The 26,318-nt window shown below is 41.8% G+C and overlaps 2 protein-coding genes across 2 annotated transcripts in view; one reads left to right on the forward strand and one right to left on the reverse strand.

Moving 5' to 3' along the window:
* Positions 1 to 1,353: 1,353 nt before the first annotated feature.
* On the reverse strand, positions 1,354 to 24,415 carry LOC139380114 (laccase (multicopper oxidoreductase) domain containing 1). Its single transcript, XM_071122569.1, is given in 7 exon segments — positions 1,354 to 1,385; positions 1,388 to 1,551; positions 2,124 to 2,207; positions 2,209 to 2,350; positions 2,448 to 2,616; positions 23,958 to 24,105; positions 24,210 to 24,415. Coding segments are annotated over 7 exon segments (945 nt in total).
* LOC139380227 (ecto-NOX disulfide-thiol exchanger 1-like) overlaps positions 10,534 to 26,318 on the forward strand; it is an 83,931-nt gene continuing 68,146 nt past the window's right edge. Inside the window, exon 1 of the mRNA XM_071122761.1 lies at positions 10,534 to 10,660. The gene's annotated coding sequence lies outside the window, so the exon portion shown is untranslated. The remainder of the gene's footprint in view (positions 10,661 to 26,318) is intronic.

Raw genomic sequence — 26,318 nt, forward strand, 5'->3', positions numbered from 1 at the left:
AATCTCGAGGGGGAGAGATGTTGGGGGGCGCTTTCTGAAGTCAATCACCATTTCCACGTTTTTTTTCTGAGTTGAGTTCCAGAAAAATTGCGACTACACTAGGCCACTCCACGGTACATGGACTCATTGCTATTGGTGATGAGACCGACCAGATTGGTGTCATCTGAAAACCTGAGTTGGACAGATGCGTTGTTGGAGGTGCAGTCATTGGTGTAGAGTGAGTAGAGGTGAGGATGAGAGCAGCATCCTTGCAGCTCTCCGGTGCTGAGGGATAAATAGTCCTGGACACATTCAGCTGGGAGAGTTCGTTTTGTAGAAATTCTGGGATGATGGTATTGAACGCAGAGCTAAAGTCGTCCACAGACCTGTTAGCTCTGTAGGCAAACTGCAGTGGGTGGAGGGAGGCATCAGTGAAGGTTTTCAGATGGGACAGTACCAGGCGCCCAAAGTTTTTCATGATGATTGAGGGGAGCACAACAGGTCTGGACACCTTTTATTTTGTCGGACTGGAACAATGATGGAAGAGGTTTTTACCAACATACATACTGTAGAACTGGACTCAAACATTATGGGAACCTTACGGGTAACATTACAAAAATGTTCTCTCTCCCTAAAATTGTTAGCTAGGATATCCCCGTGTATCATTCTCCCAGCAAAACACACCTACTAGACTTATAACACAGCTAAGACTGCCCCCTAGTGTCCACTATCTACAACAACACAACCTATATACACTGTAATACGTCCTCTCTCTCGCTCTCTCTGCCTTCCCCCTCCCTCCACCTCTCTCTCCCCCCTCTGTCTCTGTGTGGTTATTATGTTAGGACAAATTAAGCACAGCAGTTGGTCTTAATTAGTCAGGTTTAATTAAAGTAGCTGGTGTGGAACTTCACAACGCAGTTATGACGTGTTTAGCAGTAGCTTTAATAGAGCGTGGCATCATAAAACACACACTAAAGTGGTACAAGATCTGAACTAGTGACTTTATATGCCTTGCTATTCAGTTTCTTTAAATCAAACGTTCTATATTGGGTTTTCATTTATGTGCACGCCACGTAGGCTATTCATAATGACGTGATTCCTGAGATCTTTCAAATGTAGAGATTGAGACAAAGATGAACAAACAAAGCATCATCGCCACCTTTTGAGAGTTACTGCTACCGTATTACACAATGACTGGACCATGAAGTGTATGATTAGGAAGTGAATATACTGTATATTGCCTAGTTAAATAAAAATTAAAAAATATATATATTTTAAAATGTTTTATTCTGGAATATATCCTTTTTGTGTTGGATGCAACAGACAGATATGGCTGAATGTATATTTAATAAAGATCTAATATAAATTTACTCAGTGTTCACAACAGTCAGTAGTTCCAGTTAGTGCATCCACAGGAAGCCCACCTGTGTTCCAAAGTTAAGCCCGTCCCTGACGCGGGAGAAGAAGGCCTCAGGGTGAGAGGATGTACATAGGGTCACGCTCGGCCTGTCATTCACCGTGTCGTCATGGATACGCTCAGGCAAGACCCCACCCCTCTGGAGAAGTATTCTGGAATGGATAACATGGAGGTTTAAAAACACAGGGGGAGAGGAAAGGAGACCCTGACCTAAACAATGTGGAGATGATTCTACTTTCTGTATTCAATGGTCAGCAGCACGCCCCTAGGGTGAAATATTCAGAACAAATGTTGCCCCTTTAGTTTAACTCTCCATCCTTCTCCTGGTTAGATTGGTAATCCACTAACCTGATGGGGGTAATGATAATTTCACTCTAACAGTTTCACCCCACACAACCAGTATCCAATCACAGAGATCGCTCCCAGGTCATGACCTTTGTGTATTCAATCAGATGAGTGGCTGGGGGGTAACTCATGCTATGGTAATGAATCATGGAGAACGGTAACCCGGCGACAGCCTGTAGAATGTCAATCAGGAGACTATCCAGCCTAGCAGCACCTATCATAAAAACCACATCATAGTTTGACCTCACAGTGACCTCGTTATTAACCCTGTGGTTTTATTTTTAAAACTGGGATTCAATGCTTTTTCTTAGTGATTAAAGGGCAATAAGTCACAGAAAGACAATAGTAAGTCTTGTCTAAACTTTGTACAGTTGGCCACACTTATCTGGTGGTTAGTCGTATGTTGACATGAGGCCTGGCCTCAGCCATGCCAAGAACACAGTCAAGGTAGATAGATTAGAACAGCCTGCTCTCTCTACAGCGTAAAACAACAGGCCCCCACCGATGGCCCGATCACCACAGTGACATCCCACATGCTGCTGCCGAACCCGGTCACCATGGCGTTGACTGTAGCTATGGCAACTTCCATATGGGTTTCTTTCCATCCTGAGAGAGGGAAACACAGAGGGGGACACTTTAGACTGATGCACCGGGCATGTTTCTGGGGAATATTACTACTGTATTACGGTATCAAGACCCTCACGTTTGTGAACAGTTCCAATGACCTTGGCCTGGGGGTCAGTGAAGAGGAGGGGCGCACAGTCAGCTCCTGTTGCTGCTATAACAACATCTCTAAGATTGGTCACAATGCCGTCAAAGCTCTCTGGCTCCTCCTCCCTCCTGATCAACTACACGTCAGTGCCGTAGTTAACCTGGCAGAAACAACCAATCAGCATCAACCACTCAATGATGTCAGTGATGTTTACTACAACCTACTGGAGTGAGTGATATGCAATGTACTGGGAAAGTGCAATACCTCCCTGTGCCATAATGGTCCAGACCTCAATTAATCAATCAAATGTATGTTTAAAGCCCTTTTTACATCAGCAGCTATCACAAAGTACTTTTCAGATGCCCAGTCTAAAAACCCAAAGAGGAAGCAATGCAGAGGCAGAAGCACATTGGCTCGGAAAAACTACAGATGTTGGATCTTAATTTGATCACTCTTTTGTCATGGAAAATGTTTCCTGTGCATCATGAAATTCCGTGTCAGCATTGGTTTGATTCCGGCCCACTCCCCTTCTGGCACATATTGTTCAATCCCTGCTGTGGTAAACAAGGAAATAGTTTATTTCAATTGTACGGAATATTTGTCAAAAAGATAAATCGCCCTTAGTCTGTTCAAAAAGGACTAACTTGTTCCTATGATAATACCAACCAGAGGGCAAACATATCTTGAAAGACTTCGGTTGCATGCAGGACTAAGGTAAGACCGACATCATCTTTTAGGGAGCATTAATTAGTTGACCAATAATGGTCTCGTTTGACATCAACTGTGCGGGTGAATTTAGCGGCCATTGATGGGTTAACGAGACAGCAGCTGGTGATAGTCTAGTGTCAACTATGGTTGCAATAGGCTCCTTGTTATTTGATTATATTCCAATACATTCTGTAGTCTACCTGTTAGCCTATCCATTTGTCACATAATGAAAGGTGTCACAACCGATAATAGCTTACTGTTTGGGTTTCCCTGGCTAAGTTGATGAGCTAAGTTGGCTAAGTTGGCTGACCTGGCTTAGTTGACAGATGTAGGCCTACTGTAGAACGTTAAACTTTCCTTCAGTGTGGATGCTCACCCACGTTTTATAGTTAGGCTATAATTTGTCAATATGTAGCAGTTGTGGTTGTTTGGTGTTTTTGGTCACCTACTGTACATTGGTATACAATAAGTGTGATTTCCATTGCTAAGCTGTTATGTGCCAGCTACAGTTACAGGCCTACTGTACTTTCAGTTTGATGTTGGCATTTGAAGTCGTCCTTGATGTGGATTGAAAGCCTGTATTGCATTGGATGTGGATTGAAAGCCTGTATTGGCTGTATTATTTCATTTCATAAAGCTGTCAAGACATTTATGCATTTGAGCCTATCCAAAGACAATTTCGCTGAGCTGAGACACCTTTCTTTGATGTGTAAATTATCAGACTATTCGTTTTACTTCTTGAAAACATTGAAATAAATGCAATTAACGTGGGCCTAACGTAGGCTAAATTAATTGAAAAATGTAAGATCCAATGGTGGAACTGCTCCACTAAATTCAGCTAGAGAGAGAGAGAGAGAGAGAGAGAGAAACAGAGAGACACAGAGAGATGGGAGAGGAACGAGGAGAGGAAAGAAGAGATGTTGACTGGCTGCTGATGATACAGATCTCAGATGGTTAGGCCTAATATTACACTACAGGAATAAATCATGCATTACACACACCCAACTAAAATGAGTATAGAGATGTCTCCTTAAGCAGGTAACTGTTGCAGCTCCTGACCTCTCTGACGTTACTGACAGGTAGTGCGAAAGGCGAGCCGCAGGGCACTTGAGGTCATTGGATGTAACCACATACTCAAATGTATACACTGCCGTGAAAAGTTGCTCCTGGTTGAATAATAATTACTGTATAAATGAACATGCACAATGTAATGATGTATGTCAAAGTTTCTCCAATATGTACATTGAAAACATTGTATTTTAAAAGCACTGTTTGTGTGTGTGTGTGTATGTCCTCCTAACCTTGCCAACAAACAAAGAGCTGTGAGTGAATCAGTGGTTCACCAATCTGGGCCTTGATGGGCTCGGCAACAATATCAAGGGGTGATGTGTGAAAAAAAACAAATTTTCCGGAGAACGTTTCTTTGGGACCATCAGGTGACGTCCTAAAAACGACTTTAGGGCTGTACAATGGAACAAGATGTGATCTAGACATAAACCTCCAGGGGAATAGAATCTCCCTGATATTGACACATAAATGTTCTTTCAACGTTCCTATGAAATGTGCCTAGAACATTACTATTGAATATTCTGAGAACATGGTAACCACGTTCTGGGTAAGTTCTGTTTGGTTTTTCTTGATTTTGACTATAATAGTGAAGACAAAAACTATGAAATATCACATATGAAATCATGTGGTAACCAAAAAAGTGTTAAACAAATCAAAATATATTTTAGATTTTAGATTCTTCAAATAGCCACCCTTTGCCTTGATGACAGCTTTGTACACTCTTGGCATTCTCTCAACCAGATTCATGAGGTAGTCACATGGAATGCATTTCAATTAACATGTGTGCCTTCTTAAAAGTTAATTTGTGGAATTTCTTTCCGTCTTAATGCATTTGAGCCAATCAGTTTTGTTGTGACCAGGTAAGGGGTATACAGAAGATAGCCCTATTTGGAAAAAGACCACGTCCATATTATACCCTAACACTAACCCTAAATAGTACCCGCAAAACACTAGTCTCAACATCAACAGTGAAGAGGTGACTCCGGGATGCTGGCCTTCTAGGCAGAGTTGCAAAGAAAAACACATACCTCAGACTAGCCAATAAAAAGAAAAGATTAAGATGGGCTGTTTCTCAAACTAGACACTAATGTACTTGTCCTCTTGCTCAGTAGTGCACCAGGGCCTCCCACTCCTCTTTTTATTCTGGTTAGAGACAGTTTGCATTGTTCTGTGAAGGGAGTAATACACAGCGTCTTCAGTTCCTTGGAAATGTCTCGCATGGAATAGCCTTCATTTCTTAGAACAAGAATAGACTGACGAGTTTCAGAAGAAAGGTCTTTGTTTCTGGACATTTTGAGCCTGTAATCGAACCCACAAATGCTGATGCTCCAGACACTCAATTAGTCTAAAGAAGGACAGTTGTATTGCTTCTTTATTTAGCACAACAGTTATCAGCTGTGCTAACATAATTGCAAAAGGGTTTTCTAATGATCAACTAGCCTTTTAAAATGCTAAACTTTGATTAGCTAACACAACGTGCCATTGGAACACAGGAGTGGTTGCTGATAATGGGCCTTTGTACGCCTATGTCGATATTCCATAAAAAATGTGCCTTTTCCAGCTACAATAGTCATTTGCAACATTAACAACGTCTACACTATATCTCTGATCAATTTGATGTTATTTTAATGGCCATAAAAATAGCTTTGCTTTCAAAAACTAGGACATTTCTAAGTGATCCCTTTTGAATGGTAGTGTATATGTTTACAGTATTATAAGTTATGTATCTGTATAATTGTCACGTCTGCTCCTGCTCCTCCCTTCCGGCATACGACATCGCCAGAGTACTAACCACCGGTCCTGGGATTCATCATTACGCACACCTGGCACTCATCATTACACGCACCTGTGAATCATTAGAATTATGATCATTATGATTCACACCTGGACTCCATTACCGTCATCATTTCCTCTCCTTTATATGTCACTCTCCCATGTCCACTCAGCAGTTGGTATTGTTCTTGTGTATCGGTGTTCTGCCTTATGTTAGTGTCGTGTTCTCGGTTTTGTTGTTTTATTAAAACATTTCACCTGCTTCCGACTCACTGCCCCATCATTACAATAATAGAACATCTTTATCTTAGTTTTCCCCCAATTTCTAAGTGTGGCTGCAGATTTAGTTCTGTGGAAATGTCTGGTTCCATCCCTGTGGTCCTGGAAGACTTGGCTGTGGAATAAGAGCATGGGTTGAGAGGTCCAGGCCATCACATGGGTTGTGTCGACTGGCCTGATGGATATCGCTGAGCCACAGTTACTGTGAGTCAGGTGTGTGTGTGTATAGTTTGTGCATGTGTAAGAGATAGAAGTGGCCAGCTGACAGCATAATATCCAGCAGAAATGTGTTTCTGTGTGTCTGTGTGTATGCATGTGTGTATGCCTGTGCGGGTGCCTGTGTGTGTGTGTGAGAGATGGATGTAGTTAGCTGACAGCCTAATTTCTGGGGAGCAGATCTAGTGTGGCTGGGTGAATTGCTCGTCACAGTGCATTACATGGCCAGCGTCAACATCTCTCTCTCTCTCTCCCGTCTCATCCCCAGCCACAGCCGTCTATCACAGGCTACAGTCCGCATCCCCCTTATTCTATCCCTCTCTGTCACTCTCTCTCTCCCCCAAGCCCCAGTCCTCTTCAAGTAGCAGCAGAGAGAGAAAGACCATTCTAGCATGAAATTGAGGACCATCATGGTTGGTAGGATCTCTCTCCCCACCCTTGGTGGATGTGTCTAATGTTACAGTTGATTTAAGGCTAGTGATTTAAGATGCAATTCCGATAGCACTGATTAAAGAAAAGCCGCACACATTAGCCACAAACAGACAAACAGACAACACACACCGATTAACAGAACCACAACCAAATAGCAATATGAGACGAGAGATAGATAGAAACAAACAATATCAACAACACTTGTATGGTTGGGGTTCATAGAGCCTACTATCAATATACAATCTGTTATTAGATTCACACCACTGCTCGAAATAAATATGACAGACTACAGAAGAATAGTTTTATTCATTGTCTGCCTTTTTTAGAGTCTGTATTCCATCTGACCAAAGAACCCATTTTACTGGACATGTGAAAGCTGTTCTCAAATCTACCACTAGGCGGGGCAAGTTACCAGATAATATTTTCACATTTAGAAGGTGGCTGTTGTTAATTCCATAGCATTTATTTATTTATAATATGAAGCCTTCTTTTGAGATCCACATCTCTGTGGACAATCAATGGAATGTTTGTACGAAGATTTCATCCACATTGAAATCATTACCTACTGTGCCATTCTACGAATATCCTGCAGACACAGATTCTATAGCTACAGTATCCTGTGTGTGTGTGTGTGTGTGTGTGTGTGTGTGTGTGTGTGTGTGTGTGTGTGTGTGTGTGTGTGTGTGTGCGTGTGTGTGTGTGTGTGTGTACACCTGTGCACATGTCCTCCAGGGATCATGCCTGAGGGAGGGGAGAGTCATCTGTATTGTCAAGGTTACTGGAGGTGTGGAGGAATCTATTTACTGTGTTTCTAATTCATACATATTAGATCATATTTCATATATTTCCCATTAGATTTTCATGTAAGAGTTGGTTATTATTATACGTCAGAACTGATGTGATATGCCAGGTATATTCAATCGATCCCTATCCCAGTCTGCTGTTCCCACATGCTTCAAGAGGGCCACCATTGTTCCTGTTCCCAAGAAAGCTAAGGTAACTGAGTTAAACGACTACCGCCCCGCCCCGTAGCACTCACTTCCGTCATCATGAAGTGCTTTGAGAGACTAGTCAAGGACCATATCACCTCCACCCTACCTGACACCCTAGACCCACTCCAATTTGCTTACCGCCCAAATAGGTCCACAGACGATGCAATCTCAACCACACTGCACACTGCCCTAACCCATCTGGACAAGAGGAATACCTATGTGAGAATGCTGTTCATCGACTACAGCTCAGCATTTAACACCATAGTACCCTCCAAACTCGTCATCAAGCTCGAGACCCTGGGTCTCGACCCCGCCCTGTGCAACTGGGTACTGGACTTCCTGACGGGCCGCCCCCAGGTGGTGAGGGTAGGTAACAACATCTCCACCCCGCTGATCCTCAACACTGGGGCCCCACAAGGGTGCGTTCTGAGCCCTCTCCTGTACTCCCTGTTCACCCACGACTGCGTGGCCACGCACGCCTCCAAGTCAATCATCAAGTTTGCGGACGCCACAACAGTGGTAGGCTTGATTACCAACAACGACGAGACGGCCTACAGGGAGGAGGTGAGGGCCCTCGGAGTGTGGTGTTAGGAAAATAACTTTACACTCAACGTCAACAAAACTAAGGAGATGATTGTGGACTTCAGGAAACAGCAGAGAGAACACCCCCCTATCCACATCGATGGAACAGTAGTGGAGAGGGTAGTAAGCAAACTACCTGCCCTCCAGGACACCTACACCACCCGATGTCACAGGAAGGCCATAAAGATCATCAAGGACAACAACCACCCGAGCCACTGCCTGTTCACCCCGCTATCATCCAGAAGGCGAGGTCAGTACAGGTGCATCAAAGCTGGGACCGAGTGACTGAAAAACAGCTTCTATCTCAAGGCCATCAGACTGTTAAACAGCCACCACTGACATTGAGTGGCTGCTGCCAACACACTGACTCAACTCCAGCCACTTTAATAATGGGAATTGATGGGAATTGATGTAAAATATATCACTAGCCACTTTAAACAATGCTACTTAATATAATGTTTGCATACCCTACATTATTTATCTCATATGTATACGTATATTCTGTACTCTATATCATCTACTGCATCTTTATGTAATACATGTATCACTAGCCACTTTAAACTATGCCACTTTGTTTACATACTCATCTCATATGTATATACTGTACTCGATACCATCTACTGCCTCTTGCCTATGCCGCTCTGTACCATCACTCATTCATATATCTTTATGTACATATTCTTTATCCCTTTACACTTGTGTGTATAAGGTAGAAGTTTTGGAATTGTTAGCTAGATTACTCGTTGGTTATTACTGCATTGTCGGAACTAGAAGCACAAGCATTTCGCTACACTCACATTAACATCTGCTAACCATGTGTATGTGACAAATAAAATTTGATTTGATTTGATTTTGATTTGAGGTATTGTTGACTGCTTGGTTGTTGTTGCCTCTGCCATTCAAATTTCATTTGAGTGAAAACATCAATGTAAACCAACCTGTAAACTGACCTTTTTCTAGAAAGAAATGCAAATAGCAGAGCAGGTATTGTCATTGACTGTGATTTGTCAGTGTGTAGAGAGATCGAAGCCGCCCTAGGTGAGATAAGCAGCGGTAGGTGGCCTATTATATAATAATGATAAACACAGAGCGATGTAACGGATCTGATATAAAACCCCAGGAAGAAGATTGATTAGGCTGCTGAAATATCTCCTGCTAACCGTTACACATCACTATATATACACACTATATATACAAAAGAATGTGGACACCCCTTCAAATTAGTGGATTCGGCTGTTTCAGCCACACCCGTTGCTGACAGGTGTATAACATCGAGCACACCGCCATGAAATCTCCATAAACAAACACTGACAGTAGAATGGCCTTGCTGAAGAGCTCAGTGACTTTCAACGTGGCACCGTCATAGGATGCCACCTTTCCAATAAGTCAGTTCGTCACATTTCTGCCCTACTAGAGCTGCCCCGGTCAACTGTAACTGCTGTTATTGTGAAGTGGAAACATCTAGGAGCAACAACGGATTATAGCAGTGAAGTGGTATGCCCCACAAGCTCACAGAAAGGGACTGCAGAGTGCTGAAGCACATAACAATTGCCTGTCCTCGGTTGCAACACTCACTACCAAGTTTCAAACGGCCAAATCGCCCAACATCAGTGCCTGACCTCACTAATGTTCTTGTGGCTGAATGGAAGCAAGTCCCCGCAGCAATGCTCCAACATCTAGAGGAAAGCCTTCCCAGAAGAGTGGAGGCTGGTATTGCAGCAAAGGGTGACCAACTCCATGATTTTGGATGGAGATGTTCGACAAGCAGGTGTCCACATACACTACATGACCAACAGTATCTCTATATCCGGCTGGCCTTTATTTTACCCAGACAAGATCGACCGCAGGCTTCCTTTCCCCTTTTCTGTTCCCTGGATGTAAAGCGATTTTCCGCACCTGAAAACGTCCTTGCTTGTTTCATAGGCAGTCCGTCTGTCGAGTCGTGCACGGCGAACCGTGGTTGGCGCGCGCCTATCGCGCCCCACTCCGTTTTTTTTTTTATACCTAAACAGGAGGAAGCATGCGCCAGAGCTCGCGGGAGAGAAAGAAGAGCGTTGACAGCAGCGTCGCATCTCCGTCTTTCGAGGTTTAAGTCAAAGGATTACAGCATCAATTATTTTCGTCCAGAGTCTATGAAAACTTCAGTTTGAAACGGTACGATACAGGCTGGCTTCTTTGTGAAATACTTGCCTCTTATGCGCGTCGATTTCTGTGTGTTTCTGACAGTGTGTGATTGTGGTAGGCCATCTATCGAGGTTTCGCTGCTGGTAATGTCCTGTTCCAAGGCAGCGGTGTCACCTCTTATACCAACTACTGCATGGTTACAACCATTAACCTAGTGAGATATTTACATCTGGACAGAGGTTCTGGTGTGATTGATTAGGTATTGAGAGATTGGGGTGTGATTGGGTATTGAGATAAACTGACAGAGAGAAATATAATGCCTATAGCAGGCTAATATAATGTTGCCATGCCATATCGAACATGTTGAATGTTTCCATTTATTTCAGTATTTCAATATTTGTTGATTGACATTGGCATGGTTTTAAAGACATACAGTTTGATTATTGAAATATTTTGTTCTGCCAGAGTTATATAGCCTAGCGGATCCTGAAATACAGACTTCCAACAGGGCATGGGAGCCACGCAATTTGATGGAACCACAGTTCATAATTGATAAACAGTTTAGCCTACTATTCGATGAAGACCCATTGGCTAGTTTAATCCACTGTTTTAAATGTTTTTTTGTGTGTTTTTGTTTTACAGACAAATAGAAAACTGTTGGCTAAACCTGGGATCTATTTAGGGTCAAATCAGCCTAGCATGCTAGTACTTCATAAAACCGTTATTGGTATGGCGAGAAAGAGCATGTTGGTTAAGTGTATCCAGAGAGCGAGGCTTTTACTTTGCTACAGTGACGGTGAGTCAAACACTTCAGCTCGCTGCCTGGTGGATGCCCTTGATAACACGTCACCTGGGCAACCGATTCAGCACCAAGGAGAGCGGAGAGGGGGGGGGGAGGGATGCAATCATTCGGAAACGTTAGTGTGGTTAAAATGGTAACACTCATAGTGCTGTGTGTAGACTAAGTGAAGTGAATATAACTCAGCATGAATTACACAATGTGCCTAATGGAACCTCTGCTAAGAGCCTTTGGATGAAAAATCTTATTTAATATCTCAGTTAGTAATATCTCAGTTAGCCGCACTGTGTGTGTGTCTGTCTGTCGGACTATGCAAGAGAACATGAGTCATCTATAGAACTGACTGTACCTTCTATTACATTAGAAAATACAATTATAATTACAATTATACAATTATAAAATACAATTATACAGCTTAAAGCCAGTGCAGCTGGTAACAAAGGACCATCATGTCGGAAAGGTTTGGCCTTGAAGTCTGTATTAGATGTAATTTCCATATAGGCATAGATATAGACAGGCTGTTGAATTAAAAAAACACATTTTCCCCTGAGAATTACCGTAGAGAGAGACAGGGTGCAGGGGCTGGTGGTTGAGCTAGTCTTAATTGAAATGGCAAATTAAATTTTCCATCTATTAATTGAATTGTTGCAGGCTGCAAATTTAGCCAACCGTATTAATTGTATTTATTAAGGACAACATGCAATGTTTGATTACAGATGAATTTGAGATAATATAATTATGATATGTCTTAATACTAAACAGATGAGTGAATAATGAAAAGCAGAGAAGGCCTTTCAGAGACCAAACAAACATCCTTCACTGCAGGCTGGTGAGTGATGTTACATTAACGTGATTCAGACAACTAAATATTAACTCACAGATTGGAAGAGAGAGAAGGGAGGAGAGGGGAGAAACTGGTATAAAGTTGACATCATAACAACAACAGTCAAATTTCCCAGGGGGCATTGGGGTTGTTTTGGAAAACATGGCATGAGTTCAGAGAAGATAACTGAAGTCAGTAAACAACAGCCTCAACCATTAAAACAATCACCACTGAGCAGAGACCGAGAGAGAGACCGAGAGAGAGACCGAGAGAGAGACCGAGAGAGAGGCCAAGAGAGACCAAGCGAGAGAGAGAGATGGGAAGAGAGAGACTGAGGGAGTGAGAAAGGGAGATGGTTGAGTCAATTCTTTACATTCACACCTCTCTATATTGAATGAATCCAGTGACCTTGCACATTATTGCTCTATGAATGGCATAATATAACACCAAATCACAGAGTTAACAGGATGGCACTGCTGTTCATTTTGTACACACAAACACAGCTCTACCTCCATTGACCCCACAACGTTCCTCACACACACAACCACTGGCACTGATTACTGTGGCAGTTACTGATGAGCTGTTACATTGTAGCCTGGTTCTGCCCCTTTAAATAGGTTCAATACATAATCAAGTCTACAATTACAGACCTGATTCAGAATTTGTGTTTAAAAGAAACACAAGCTGTGTTTGCCATCGATCCCCAGCCAAGGGAATTAGACCTTCTCTCTCTCTCATCTCTCTCTCATCTCTTGATTTTAGTAACACTCCCAGCTGGGTCCTGTAGGCAGACACAAACTATGTTTGGAGATTTAACGGGACAGAATACACAGCTGCTGTGTGTGTGAGAGTGTGTTAGCTGCATGTCTGTATCTTGCTGTCGTTATGGAGCCAAATGGAAATGGACACTGGAGAGCCTGAGGAGGAGATGGTGATGGGATTACCCATGGCATGCCTCTCCTCTTCACATCTTCACATGCATTCACATACACACACACACACCCTCAGTGGTCATTGTGTGAATTAGAAAGCTCTTCAGTCACAGTGTTTCCTTCGCCCAGGGCTCTGACTGCTGTTTCCTCCCTGGCTGTCTCACACTGTGGTGGGAGAATCTCCCCTCATGTGTGACTACTGTCAGATATGGCCTGTGTGAGTAAGTGTGTGTGTGTGTGTGTGTGTGTGTGTGTGTGTGTGTGTGTGTGTGTGTGTGTGTCTGTCCATGTGTGTGTGCCTGTTTGCCTGCCTGGGTGTGTGCCTGCTTGCCTGCCTGTGTGTGTATGTGTGTGTGTGCCCAATTTTAAGCTTCTGTCAGTCAAGGAAAGTTGAACTCAAGTCAGTCAGGCTGAGACTTGGCAGCAGATCAGACCAGGCACATCTAATTGGGATTGAAGCACATGGAACAACAGGCAGGAAATACAATTAGCTGCCTCTCTGCCTGCTTGCCTGCCAGCCTGCCTCTCTGTCTGAGGGTGAGGGAGGGAGGGAGGGAGGGAGGGAGTGAGTGAGGTAGGGAGGGAGGTAGGGAGGGAGGGAGTGAGGGAGGGAGGGAGGGAGGGAGGGAGGGAGGGAGGGAGGGAGGGAGGGAGGGAGGGAGGGAGGGAGGGAGGGAGGGAGGGAGGGAGGGAGGGAGGGAGGGAGGGAGAGTTCAGCTTTATCTGACTATTAGCGTGTTTTTATTGTGTGTGTGTGTGTTTGGTGAAACGGAAATGGCATGCATTCAGCACAATCTATCTTTCATCAGTTAAAAACTTCTTAGGGCTGCAATCCCGTTGACGGGATCGATATGACAACAGCCAGGGAAAGTGCAGGGTGCCAAATTCAAAACAACAGAAATCTCATAATTAAAATGCCTCAAACATACATGTATCTTATACCGTTTTAAAGGTAATCTTGTTGTTAATCCCACCACAGTGTCTGATTTCAAATAGGCGATTATGTTAGGTCACCACCAAGCCAAAGAAAAACTCTGCCATTTTTACAGCCAAAGAGAGGAGTCACAAAAAGCACAAATAGAGATCAAATTAATCACTAACCTTTGATGATCTTCATCAGATGACACTCATAGGACTTCATGTTACACAATACATGAATGTTTTGTTTGATAAAGTTAATATTTATATAAAAAAAAATCTGAGTTTACATTGGCGCGTTACGATCACTAGTTCCAAAAACATCCAGTGATATTGCAGAGAGCCACATCATTTTACAGAAATACTCATCATAAAAATTCAAGTGTTAGACATGGAATTATAGATATACCTCTCCTTAATGCAACCGCTGTGTCAAATTTCAAAAAACTTTACGGAAAAAGCAAACCATGCAATAATCTGAGACAACGCTCAGAAAACAAATACAATTTTCCGCCATGTTGGAGTCAACCGAAATCAGAAATTACATTATAAATATTCCCTTACCTTTGATGATCTTCATCAGAATGCACTCCCAGGAATCTCAGTTCCACAATAAATGCTTGATTTGTTCGATAATGTCCATTATTTATGTCAAAGTAGCTACTTTTGTTAGCGCGTTAGGAACACGTATCCAAACGCTCATGCAGGTCAGGCATAACTTCGGACAAAAACTTCAAAAGTTATATTACAGGTCTTAGAAACATTTCAAACTAAGTATAGAATCAATCTTTAGGGTGTTGTTATCATAAGTCTTCAATAATGTTACAACCAGAGATTTCCTGTGTGTCTAGAGAAGCAATGGAACGCAGGTCGATATCATGTGAAATGCGTGTGACCAGGAAATGGCTCTTTGCCAGTAACCTGACTCATTCAGCTCGTATTTATCCCCACAACACAGTAGAAACCTCATTCAAGTTTCGAAAGACAGTTGACAACTAGTGGAAGCCCTAGGAAGTGCAACTTCATCCATATCCCACTGTGAAGTGGAAGTTTTAACATTGAACATTTTAACATGATCCTTTAAAATATGTAAAACAGCTACTTTTCACACAGTATGCATGTTCTGAACAGTCACATTTTCCTTTGGTTGAAGTTGTTTTTATTTCTGTGTAGAGTAGTTATAGTTAATTAATTGGCTGCGGTCTAGAACTTACAGTCCTGTTTAAAGATGGAGAGAATACTGTGGTAAAAGAATGAGGCTAGCTATTTTGAGGGGTGTTTTTCTACTTTCCCCCCGTGATATTTAAAACCTTTAACTAGGCTGGGTTCTAGCTGGCTGGCCGTGTGTGTGTGTGTGTGTGTGTGTGTGTGTGTGTGTTTGTCTAAGTGTGACTCTTGCTTTTAGGGCTGGAATTCTCAGTATGTGCATCAGGGTCTGGACTATGCCTTAATTTGTCTTTGGAGGGAGGTGTGTGTGTGCAAGTGGTGTACTCCCTGTATGTGTGTGTGTGTGTGTGTGTGTGTGTGTGTGTGTGCATGTGCGCGCGTGTGTTTGATGTATTATAGGGGTTAAACAGGGGTGTTGTAGATAAGGACCAGACTCTCGCTCTTCCTATTACCAAAGAAGAATGACAGCGCTCCCACACACTCCTACACACAACACACACACACCCACACACAAAAACACACACATACACACATATACACACACATACACTGTAGTATATACTGTTAAATGTGTTTGCAAGACAAGCCATCATGAGTCTGATTCGATATGTATCTATCTAACATTCCTCATGGCTGATTAGCCTTGGTGCTGTTTTTCATTTAGTTCACTAGTCAGATTAGGCTTTTTGGTGTTGTTTTTCATTTATTTAACCAGTAAGATTAGCCTTGGTGTAGTTTTTCATTTATTACACCAGTCAGATTAGGCTATTTGGTGTCTGTTTTTCATTTATTTCACCAGTCAGATTACCCTTGGTGTAGTTTTTCATTTATTACACTAGTCAGATTAGGCTATTTGGTGTCTGTTTTTCATTTATTTCACCTGTCAGATTAAGCTTTTTCTTGGTGTTTTTCATTTATTTCACCAGTCAGATTACCCTTGGTGCTGTTTTTAATTTATTTATTTCACCTGTCAGATTAGGCTATTTGGTGCTGATTTTCATTTATTTCACCAGTCAGATTACCCTTGGTGCTGTGTTTCATTTATTTCACTAGTCAGATTTGCCCTTGTTCTGTTTTTCATTTATTTCACCCGTCAAATTAGCCTTGTTGCTGTTTTTAATTAATTTATTTCACCTATCAGATTAACCTTTGTGCTTTTTAAAATGTATTTCACCAGTCAGAATAGGCTATTTGGTGCATTTTTTCATTTATTTCACCAGTCAGATTAGCCCTGGTGCTGCTTTTCATTTATTTCACCTGTCAGATTAGGCTTTTTGGTGTTGTTTATCATTTATTTCACCAGTTAGGTTAGCCTTGGTGCTGTTTTTCATTTATTTATTTCACCTATCAGATTAGCCTTGGTGCTGTTTTTAATTTATTTCACCTATCAGATTAGCCTTGGTGCAGTTTTTCATTTATTTCACTAGTGAGATTAGCCTTAGTGCCATTTTTCATTTATTTCAACAGTCAGATTAGCCTTGGTGTTGTTTTTCATTTATTTCACCAGTCAGATTAGCCTTGGTGCTTTTTTTCATTTTGTTCACTAGTCAGATGAGGCTTTTTGGTCTTGTTGTTCATTTATTTAACCAGTAAGATTAGCCTTGGTGTAGTTTTTTAATATATTTAAACTGTCAGATTAGCCCTGGTGATATTTTTCATTTAATTCACCAGTCAGATTAGCCCCGGTGTTGTTTTTCATTTATTTCACCAGTCAGATTAGCCCCGGTGTTGTTTTTCATTTATTCCACCAGTCAGATTTGGCTATTTGGTGCTGTTTATCTTTTATTTCACAAATCAGATTAGCCCGGGTGGAGTTTTTCATTTATTTCACCAGTCAGATTATCCTTGTTGCTGTTTTTCATTCATTTCACTGGTGAGATTAGCCTTAGTGCCATTTTTCATTTATTTCAACAGTCAGATTAGCCTTGGTGCTGTTTTTCCGTTATTTCACCAGTCAGATTAGCCTTGGTGCTGTTTTTCATTTATGTAATCGGTCAAATTAACCTTGTTGCTGTTTTTCATTCATTTCACCAGTCAAATTAGCCTTGTTGCTGTTTTTAATGAATTTATTTCACCTAACAGATTAGCATTGGTGCTGTTTTTTGTTTATATCACCAGTCAGAATACTCTTTGTGCAGTTTTTCATTTATTTCACCAGTCAGATTAGCCTTCGTGCTTTTTTTCATTTAGTTCACTAGTCAGATGAGGTTTTTTGGTGTTTTTTATTCATTTCACCAGACAGATTTGGCTATTTGGTGCTGTTTATCTTTTATTTCAGAAGCCAGATTAGCCTTGGTGTAGTTTGGTTGTTTTTCATTTATTTCACCAGTCAGATTTGGCTATTTGGTGCTGTTTATTTTTATTTCAGAAGCCAGATTAGCCTTGGTGTAGTTTGGTTGTTTTTCATTTATTTCACCAGTCAGATTAGCCTTGGTGCTTTTTTTCATTTAGTTCACTAGTCAGATGAGGCTTTTTGGTGTTTTTTATTCATTTCACCAGACAGATTTGGCTATTTGGTGCTGTTTATCTTTTATTTCAGAAGCCAGATTAGCCCCGGTGTTGTTTATCTTTTATTTCACAAGTCAGATTAGCCCCGGTGTTGTTTTTCATTTATTTCACCAGTCAGATTTGGCTATTTGGTGCTGTTTATCTTTTATTTCAGAAGCCAGATTTGCCTTGGTGTAGTTTGGTTGTTTTTCATTTATATTACCAGTCAGATTATCCTTGGTGCTGTTATTTCATTTATGTCTCTCAACTATCAGATTAGCCTTGGTGTAGTTTTTTAATATATTTAAACTGTCAGATTAGCCGTGGTGCTGTTATTTCATTTATGTCTTTCAACTATCAGATTAGCCTTGGTGCTTTTTTCCATTTATTTCACCAGTCAGATTACCCTTGGTGCTATTGCTCATTTATTTCACCAGTCAGATTAGTCTTGGTGTTGTTTTTCATTTCTTTCACCAGTCAGATTAGCCTTGGTGCTGTTTTTCATTTATTTAACCAGTCAAATTAGCCCTGGTGCTGTTTATCATTTATTTCACCAGTTAGGTTAGCCTTGGTGCTGTTTTTCATGTATTTATTTCACCTATCAGATTAGCCTTGGTGCTGTTTTTAATTTATTTCACCTATCAGATTAGCCTTGGTGCAGTTTTTCATTTATTTCACTAGTGAGATTAGCCTTAGTGCCATTTTTCATTTATTTCAACAGTCAGATTAGCCTTGGTGTTGTTTTTCATTCATTTCACCAGTCAGATTAGCCTTGGTGCTTTTTTTCATTTATTCCACCAGTCAGATTTGGCTATTTGGTGCTGTTTATCTTTTATTTCACAAATCAGATTAGCCCAGGTGGAGTTTTTCATTTATTTCACCAGTCAGATTAGCCTTGTTGCTGTTTTTCATTCATTTCACTGGTGAGATTAGCCTTAGTGCCATTTTTCATTTATTTCAACAGTCAGATTAGCCTTGGTGCTGTTTTTCCGTTATTTCACCAGTCAGATTAGCCTTGGTGCTGTTTTTCATCTATGTCATCGGTCAAATTAACCTTGTTGCTGTTTTTCATTCATTTCACCAGTCAAATTAGCCTTGTTGCTGTTTTTAATGAATTTATTTCACCTAACAGATTAGCATTGGTGCTGTTTTTTGTTTATATCACCATTCAGAATACTCTTTGTGCAGTTTTTCATTTATTTCACCAGTCAGATTAGTCTTGCAAGCTTTTTTTCATTTAGTTCACTAGTCAGATGAGGCTTTTTGGTGTTTTTTATTCATTTCACCAGACAGATTTGGCTATTTGGTGCTGTTTATCTTTTATTTCAGAAGCCAGATTAGCCCCGGTGTTGTTTATCTTTTATTTCAGAAGCCAGATTAGCCCCGGTGTTGTTTTTCATTTATTTCACCAGTCAGATTTGGCTATTTGGTGCTGTTTATCTTTTATTTCAGAAGCCAGATTTGCCTTGGTGTAGTTTGGTTGTTTTTCATTTATTTCACCAGTCAGATTAGCCTTGGTGCTTTTTTTCATTTAGTTCACTAGTCAGATGAGGCTTTTTGGTGTTTTTTATTCATTTCACCAGACAGATTTGGCTATTTGGTGTTGTTTATCTTTTATTTCACAAGTCAGATTAGCCCCGGTGTTGTTTATCTTTTATTTCAGAAGCCAGATTAGCCCCGGTGTTGTTTTTCATTTATTTCACCAGTCAGATTTGGCTATTTGGTGCTGTTTATCTTTTATTTCAGAAGCCAGATTAGCCTTGGTGTAGTTTGGTTGTTTTTCATTTATTTCACCAGTCAGATTAGCCTTGGTGCATTTTTTCATTTAGTTCACTAGTCAGATGAGGCTTTTTGGTGTTTTTTTTTCATTTATTTAACCAGTAAGATTAGCCTTGGTGTAGTTTTTTAATATATTTAAACTGTCAGATTAGCCGTGGTGCTGTTATTTCATTTATGTCTTTCAACTATCAGATTAGCCTTGGTGCTTTTTTCCATTTATTTCACCAGTCAGATTACCCTTGGTGCTATTGTTCATTTATTTCACCAGTCAGATTAGTCTTGGTGTTGTTTTTCATTTATTTCACCAGTCAGATTAGCCTTGGTGCTGTTTTTCATTTATTTAACCAGTCAGATTAGCCCTGGTGCTGTTTATCATTTATTTAACCAGTCAGATTAGCCCTGGCGCTGTTTATCATTTATTTCACCAGTTAGGTTAGCCTTGGTGCTTTTTTCCATTTATTTCACCAGTCAGATTAGCCTTGGTGCTATTGTTCATTTATTTCACCAGTCAGATTAGTCTTGGTGTTGTTTTTTTTCATTTATTTCACCAGTCAGATTAGCCTTGGTGCTGTTTTTCATGTATTTCACCACTCAGATTATCCTTGGCGCTGTTTTTCATTTATTTCAACAGTCTGATTATCCTTGGCGCTGTTTCTCATTTATTTCAACAGTCAGATTATGCTGTTTGGTGCTGTTTTTCATTCATTTCACCAGTCAAATTAGCCTTGTTGCTGTTTTTTAAATTATGTATTACACCTATCAGATTAGCCCTGGTGCTGCTTTTCTTTTTTTTTCACCAGTCAGATTAGCCTATGTTCTGTTTTTCATTTATTTCACCAGTCAGATTATCCTTGGTGCTGTTTTTCATTTATTTCAAAAGTCAGATTATCCTTGGTGCTGTTTTTCATTTATTTCAACAGTCAGATTATCCTTGGTGCTGTTTTTCATTTATTTCAACAGTCAGATTATCCTTGGTGCTGTTTTTCATTTATTTCAACAGTCAGATTATCCTTGGTGCTGTTTTTCATTGATTTCAACAATCAGATTAGGCTATTTTGTGCTGTTTTCTTTTTTTCATCAGTCAGATTAGCCTTGGCGCTGTTTTTCATTTATTTCAACAGTCAGATTAGTTTTGGTGCTGTTTTTCATTTATTTCACCAGTCAGATTACCATTTGTGTTGTTTTTCATTTTTTTCACCAGTCAGAATATGCTATTTGGTGCTGATTTTCATTCATTTCACCAGTCAAATTAGCCTTGGTGCTGTTTTTCATTTATTTCACCAGTCAGATTAGCCCTGGTGCTGCTTTTCTTTTTTTTCACCAGTCAGATTAGCCTATGTGCTGTTTTTCATTTATTTCAACAGTCAGATTATCCTTGGTGCTGTTTTTCATTTATTTCAACAGTCAGATTATCCTTGGTGCTGTTATTTCATTTATGTCTTTCAACTATCAGATTAGCCTTGGTGCTGTTTTCCATTTATTTCACCAGTCAGATTAGCCTTGGTGCTATTTTTCATTTATTTCACCAGTAAGATTAGCCTTGGTGCTATTTTTCATTTATTTCATCAGTCAGATTATCCTTGGTGCTGTTTTTCATTTATTTCAACAGTCAGATTATCCTTGGCGCTGTTTTTCATTTATTTCAACAGTCAGATTATCCTTGGTGCTGTTTTTCATTTATTTCACCAGTCAGATTAGCCCTGGTGCTGTTTTTCATTTATTTCACCAGTCAGATTATGCTGTTTGGTGCTGTTTTTCATTCATTTCACCAGTCAAATTAGCCTTGTTGCTGTTTTTTAAATGATGTATTACACCTATCAGATTAGCCCTGGTGCTGCTTTTCTTTTTTTTCACCAGTCAGATTAGCCTATGTGCTGTTTTTCATTTATTTCACCAGTCAGATTATCCTTGGTGCTGTTTTTCATTTATTTCAACAGTCAGATTAGCCTATGTGCTGTTTTTCATTTATTTCACCAGTCAGATTAGCCTATGTGCTGTTTTTCATTTATTTCACCAGTCAGATTAGCCTATGTTCTGTTTTTCATTTATTTCACCAGTCAGATTAGCCTATGTTCTGTTTTTCATTTATTTCACCAGTCAGATTAGCCTATGTGCTGTTTTTCATTTATTTCACCAGTCAGATTATCCTTGGTGCTGTTTTTCATTTATTTCAACAGTCAGATTATCCTTGGTGCTGTTTTTCATTTATTTCAACAGTCAGATTATCCTTGGTGCTGTTTTTCATTTATTTCATCAGTCAGATTAGCCTTGATGCTGTTTTTCATTTATTTCACCAGTCAGATTACCATTTGTGTTGTTTGTCATTTTTTTCACCAGCCAGAATAGGCTACTTGGTGCTGATTTTCATTTAAATTACCAGTCAGATTATCCTTGGTGCTGTTATTTCATTTTTGTCTTTCAACTATCAGATTAGCCTTGGTGCTTTTTTCAATTTATTTCACCAGTCAGATTAGCCTTGGTGCTGTTTTTCATTTATTTCACCAGTCAGATTAGCCTTGGTGCTGTTTTTCATTTATTTCAACAGTCAGATTATCCTTGGTGCTGTTTTTCATTTATTTCACCGGTCAGATTAGCCTCAGTGCTGTTTTTCATTTATTTCATCACTTAGATTAGTCTTGGTGCTGTTTTCCATTTATATCACCAGTCAGATATGGCGATTTTGTGATGTTTTTCATTTTTTTCATCAGTCAAATTAGCCTTGTTGCTGTTTTTCATTTATTTATTTCACCAATCAGATCAGTTTTGGTGCTGTTTTTCGTTTACATAACCAGTCAAATTTGCCTTGGTGCAGTTTGTCATTTATTTCACCTATCAGATTAGCCTTTGTGCTGTTTTTCATTTATTTCAACAGGCAGGTTACCATTTGTGCAGTTTTCAATTTTTTTCACCAGTCAGATTAGACTTGGTGCTCTTTTTCATTTATTTCACCTGTCAGATTAGCTTTGGTGCTGTTTTTCATTTAGTTCACCTGTCACATTAGCCTTGGTGCTGATTTTAATTTATTTCACCAGTCAGATTAGCCTTGGTGCTGTTTTTCATTTAGTTCACCTGTCACATTAGCCTTGGTGCTGATTTTCATTTATTTCACCAGTCAGATTAGCCTTGGTGCTGTTTTCATTTAGTTCACCTGTCAGGTTAGCCTTGGTGCTGTTTGTCAATTATTTCACCAGTCAGATTAGGCTATTTTGTGCTCTTTTTCATTTATTTCACCATTCAGATTATCCTTGGTGCTGTTTTTCCTCTCCCTTTGATGCTCTACTAGACATAAATTACATTCTGGGTTGGAAATCCTTATAAGAACATTCACTCCCAGTTGTTTTGTGACTCCTGTCTTCAAGTCATGCTTTTTGTTGTTAGAAGGAGGGGGAGATGAGTGCCCTATATGTAATGGTTTCAATGGCATGTGGTATTATTATTCGTATCGAAAATGTTGTGAAATATTTACAAGTTGTTGGACAGAATCAGTACCATGAATACCATACAGTTTACTATATTTCCAGGTAAATAAAGGAAGTTAGTTGTGCCCACTGTAGTGGCCATTGGCCAACCAAGCCATCCTCATACTGTATGTGTTCTGGTCTACAATCAGAGCAGGGGGAAGGTTTGGCATCTCTTCTCTCTACTGACCAGACATGGACTGCCATAGATACTGCAGCGCATCGTAGAATATCACTTTACACTCTGATGCTGTTATACACTTAGTTGAGTGTTTGTGCGCATGCTTTTGTGTGTGTTTGTGTTTGTGCGTGTGCTTTTGTGAGACAACGAACGAGACCTGCCTCTGATTGAGAACCATACCAGGCCAAGCATATAAACACAACATAGAAAAAAGAACATAGACTACCCACCCCAACTCACTCCCTGACCATACTAAAACAAAGACATAACAAAGGAACTAAGGTCAGAACGTGACAGTACCCCCCCCAAAGGTGCGGACTCCGGCCGCAAAACCTGAACCTATAGGGGAGGGTCTGGGTGGGCGTCTGTCCGCGGTGGCGGCTCTGGCGCGGGACGTGGACCCCACTCCACCATAGTCTTTGCCCCCTTCTTTACCCGCCTCCGTGGCTCCTTTAGAGCTCGGACTGGGGACCCTAGCAGCGGGCCCCGAATGGACGGGAGATTCCGGCAGCACCGGACAGGCGGGAGACTCCGGCAGCGCCGGCGTGAAGGGCGACTCCGACAGCGCCGGAGTGACGGGCGGTTCTGGCAGCTCCTGACTGATGGGCGGCTCTGGCAGCTCCTGACTGATGGGCGGCTCTGGCAGCTCCTGACTGATGGGCGGCTCTGGCAGCTCTTGACTGACGGGCGGCTCTGGCAGCTCCTGACAGACGGGCGGCTCTGGCAGCTCAGGACAGACGGGCGGACCTGGAGGGAGGAGACGGAGAGGCTGGGGAGACGTACAGGAGGCCTGGTGCTTGGAGGAGGCACTGGATGGACCGGGCTGTGGGGGAGCACTGGAGCCCTGGCGCGCAGCCTTGGCACCACTTCTCCAGGCTGGATCACCATTTTAGCCCGGACCATCCAGAGTGCAGGCACAGGTTGAACCGGGCTGTGGGGGAGCGCTGGAGATCTGGTGCATACCACTCGCACCTCTCCCTTAGGCTCAATACCCACATTCACCCGGCACGGGCGGAGCGCACGCATAGGACGCACTGCACCCTCCCAGCACCCCGGAGACACAGCACGCAGCGCCGGCGCAGGATACCCTGGGCCGAAACGGCGTACTGGAGACCAAACACGCTGGGCTGGCACAACAAGCCCTGGCTGGATGCCCACTTGCGCTTGGCACTTGCGGGGGGCTGGCCTATAGCCCACCGGGCTGTGAGCTCGTACTGGCGACACCGTGCGCTTGACCGCATAACACGGTGCCTGACCAGTACTGCGCTTCTTTCGGTAAGCACGAGGAGTGGGCTCAGGTCTCCAACCTGACTCTGCCACACTCCCTGTGTGCCACACTCCCTCTGCCTCTCGTGCCTGTCGCTCTGCCGTGCTGCCTCCTCATATCGCCGCCGATCAGCTTTCGCTGCCTCCAGCTCTGCATTGGGGCGGCGATATTCCCCAGCCTGTGCCCAGGGTCCTTTTCCGTCCAAAATCTCCTCCCATGTCCATGAGTCCGGAGATCGCTGCTGCCGGATACCACGCTGCTTGGTCCTTGGTTGGTGGGTGATTCTGTAACGGAATTCGTCTTCCTCTGACGAGGAGTATGAAATGTCGGACCAATGCGCAGCGTGGTATGTGTTCATGATGATTTATTTTACTGAAACAGTCCTGTAAGGTGCGTAAAACACTAAAACAGAAAATAATCACCCACAAAACACAGGTGGGAAAAGGCTACCTAAGTATGATTCTCAATCAGAGACAACGAACGACACCTGTCTCTGATTGAGAACCGTACCAGGCCAAACACATAAACACAACATAGAAAAAAGAACATAGACTACCCAGCCCAACTCACGCCCTGACCATACGAAAACGAAGATATAACAAAGGAACTAAGGTCAGAACGTGACAGTGTGTGTGTGTTTGGGTGAATGTGTGCTTTGGGTTCATTACAAGGTTTAGATACGGTAACATCATGTAGATACACATACTATACCAAACATTAGGAATACCTTCCTAATTTTGAGTTGCACCCTTTGCACCCCCTTTTGCCCTCGGAACAGCTTCAATTCGTCGAGGCATGGTTCCTTTGTTATATCTTAGTATGTTTTACTATGGTCAGGGCGTGAGTTGGTGTGGGTAGTCTATGTTCTTTTTTCTATGTTGTGTTTATGTGTTTGGCCTGGTATGGTTCTCGACAAGGTGTCGAAAGTCTTCCATATGAATGCTGGCCCATGTTGACTCCAATGCTTCCCACAGTTGTGTCAAGTTGGCCGTATGTCCTTTGGGTGATGGACTGTTTTTGGTACACACAGGAATCTGTTGAGCATGAAAACCCCAGCAGCATTGCAGTTCTTGACACAAGCTTAGCAGCTACTACCACACCCCGTTTAAAGGTACTTCAGTCTTTTCTCTTGCCCATTCACCCTCTGAATGACACACACACAATCTCAAGGCTTAAAAATCCTTCTTCAACCTGTCCTCCTCCCCTTCATCTAAGTGGATTTACCACGTAACGTTAATGAGGGATCATAGTTTTCACCTAGATTCACCTGGTCAGTCTATGTCATAGAAAAAGGTGTTCTTAATGTTTTGTACACCAGTAAAGATCAACGTTAGACTGAGGCCTGAACACTTTGTGATGTTCATGATGTTCTGATAGGTCAGGGCTGTGGTATGGAGAATGCAGTGTGTGAGTAAAATGTAAACACATTTCAGACAGACAGTCCAACTGTCCTACAGATACTTATGGAAAGCATTCTTCCACTGCTAGAGTGTGTGTGTGTGTGTGTGTGTGTGTGTGTGTGCATGCATGTCACTGCTTACATGTTTTAATTCTGAATCTCTGTGTGTGTGTGTGTGTGTGTGTGTGTGTGTGTGTGTGTGTGTGTGTGTGTGTGTGTGTGTGTGTGTGTGTGTGTGTGTGTGTGTGTGTGTGTGTGTGTGTGGACATCAGTACATAGAGACAGTGAGGGATGTGTCCTTAGTACAGGCCAGTCTACCAGTGGGAACAAAGAGTGATCATTGCAGTCAGTCTGTAACACTGGGAACAAGCTGCCTCTCTCTGCTAGCCTGACAGAGACACACACTCCTGCTGTCACAACACTGACTGGGCTTTACTACTGGAATAGCCTCAGAATATTTCTCCTTCTATCCCACATT

The sequence above is a fragment of the Oncorhynchus clarkii genome, chromosome 22 (assembly GCF_045791955.1).
Source record: "Oncorhynchus clarkii lewisi isolate Uvic-CL-2024 chromosome 22, UVic_Ocla_1.0, whole genome shotgun sequence".
NCBI classification, from domain to species: Eukaryota; Metazoa; Chordata; class Actinopteri; order Salmoniformes; family Salmonidae; genus Oncorhynchus; species Oncorhynchus clarkii.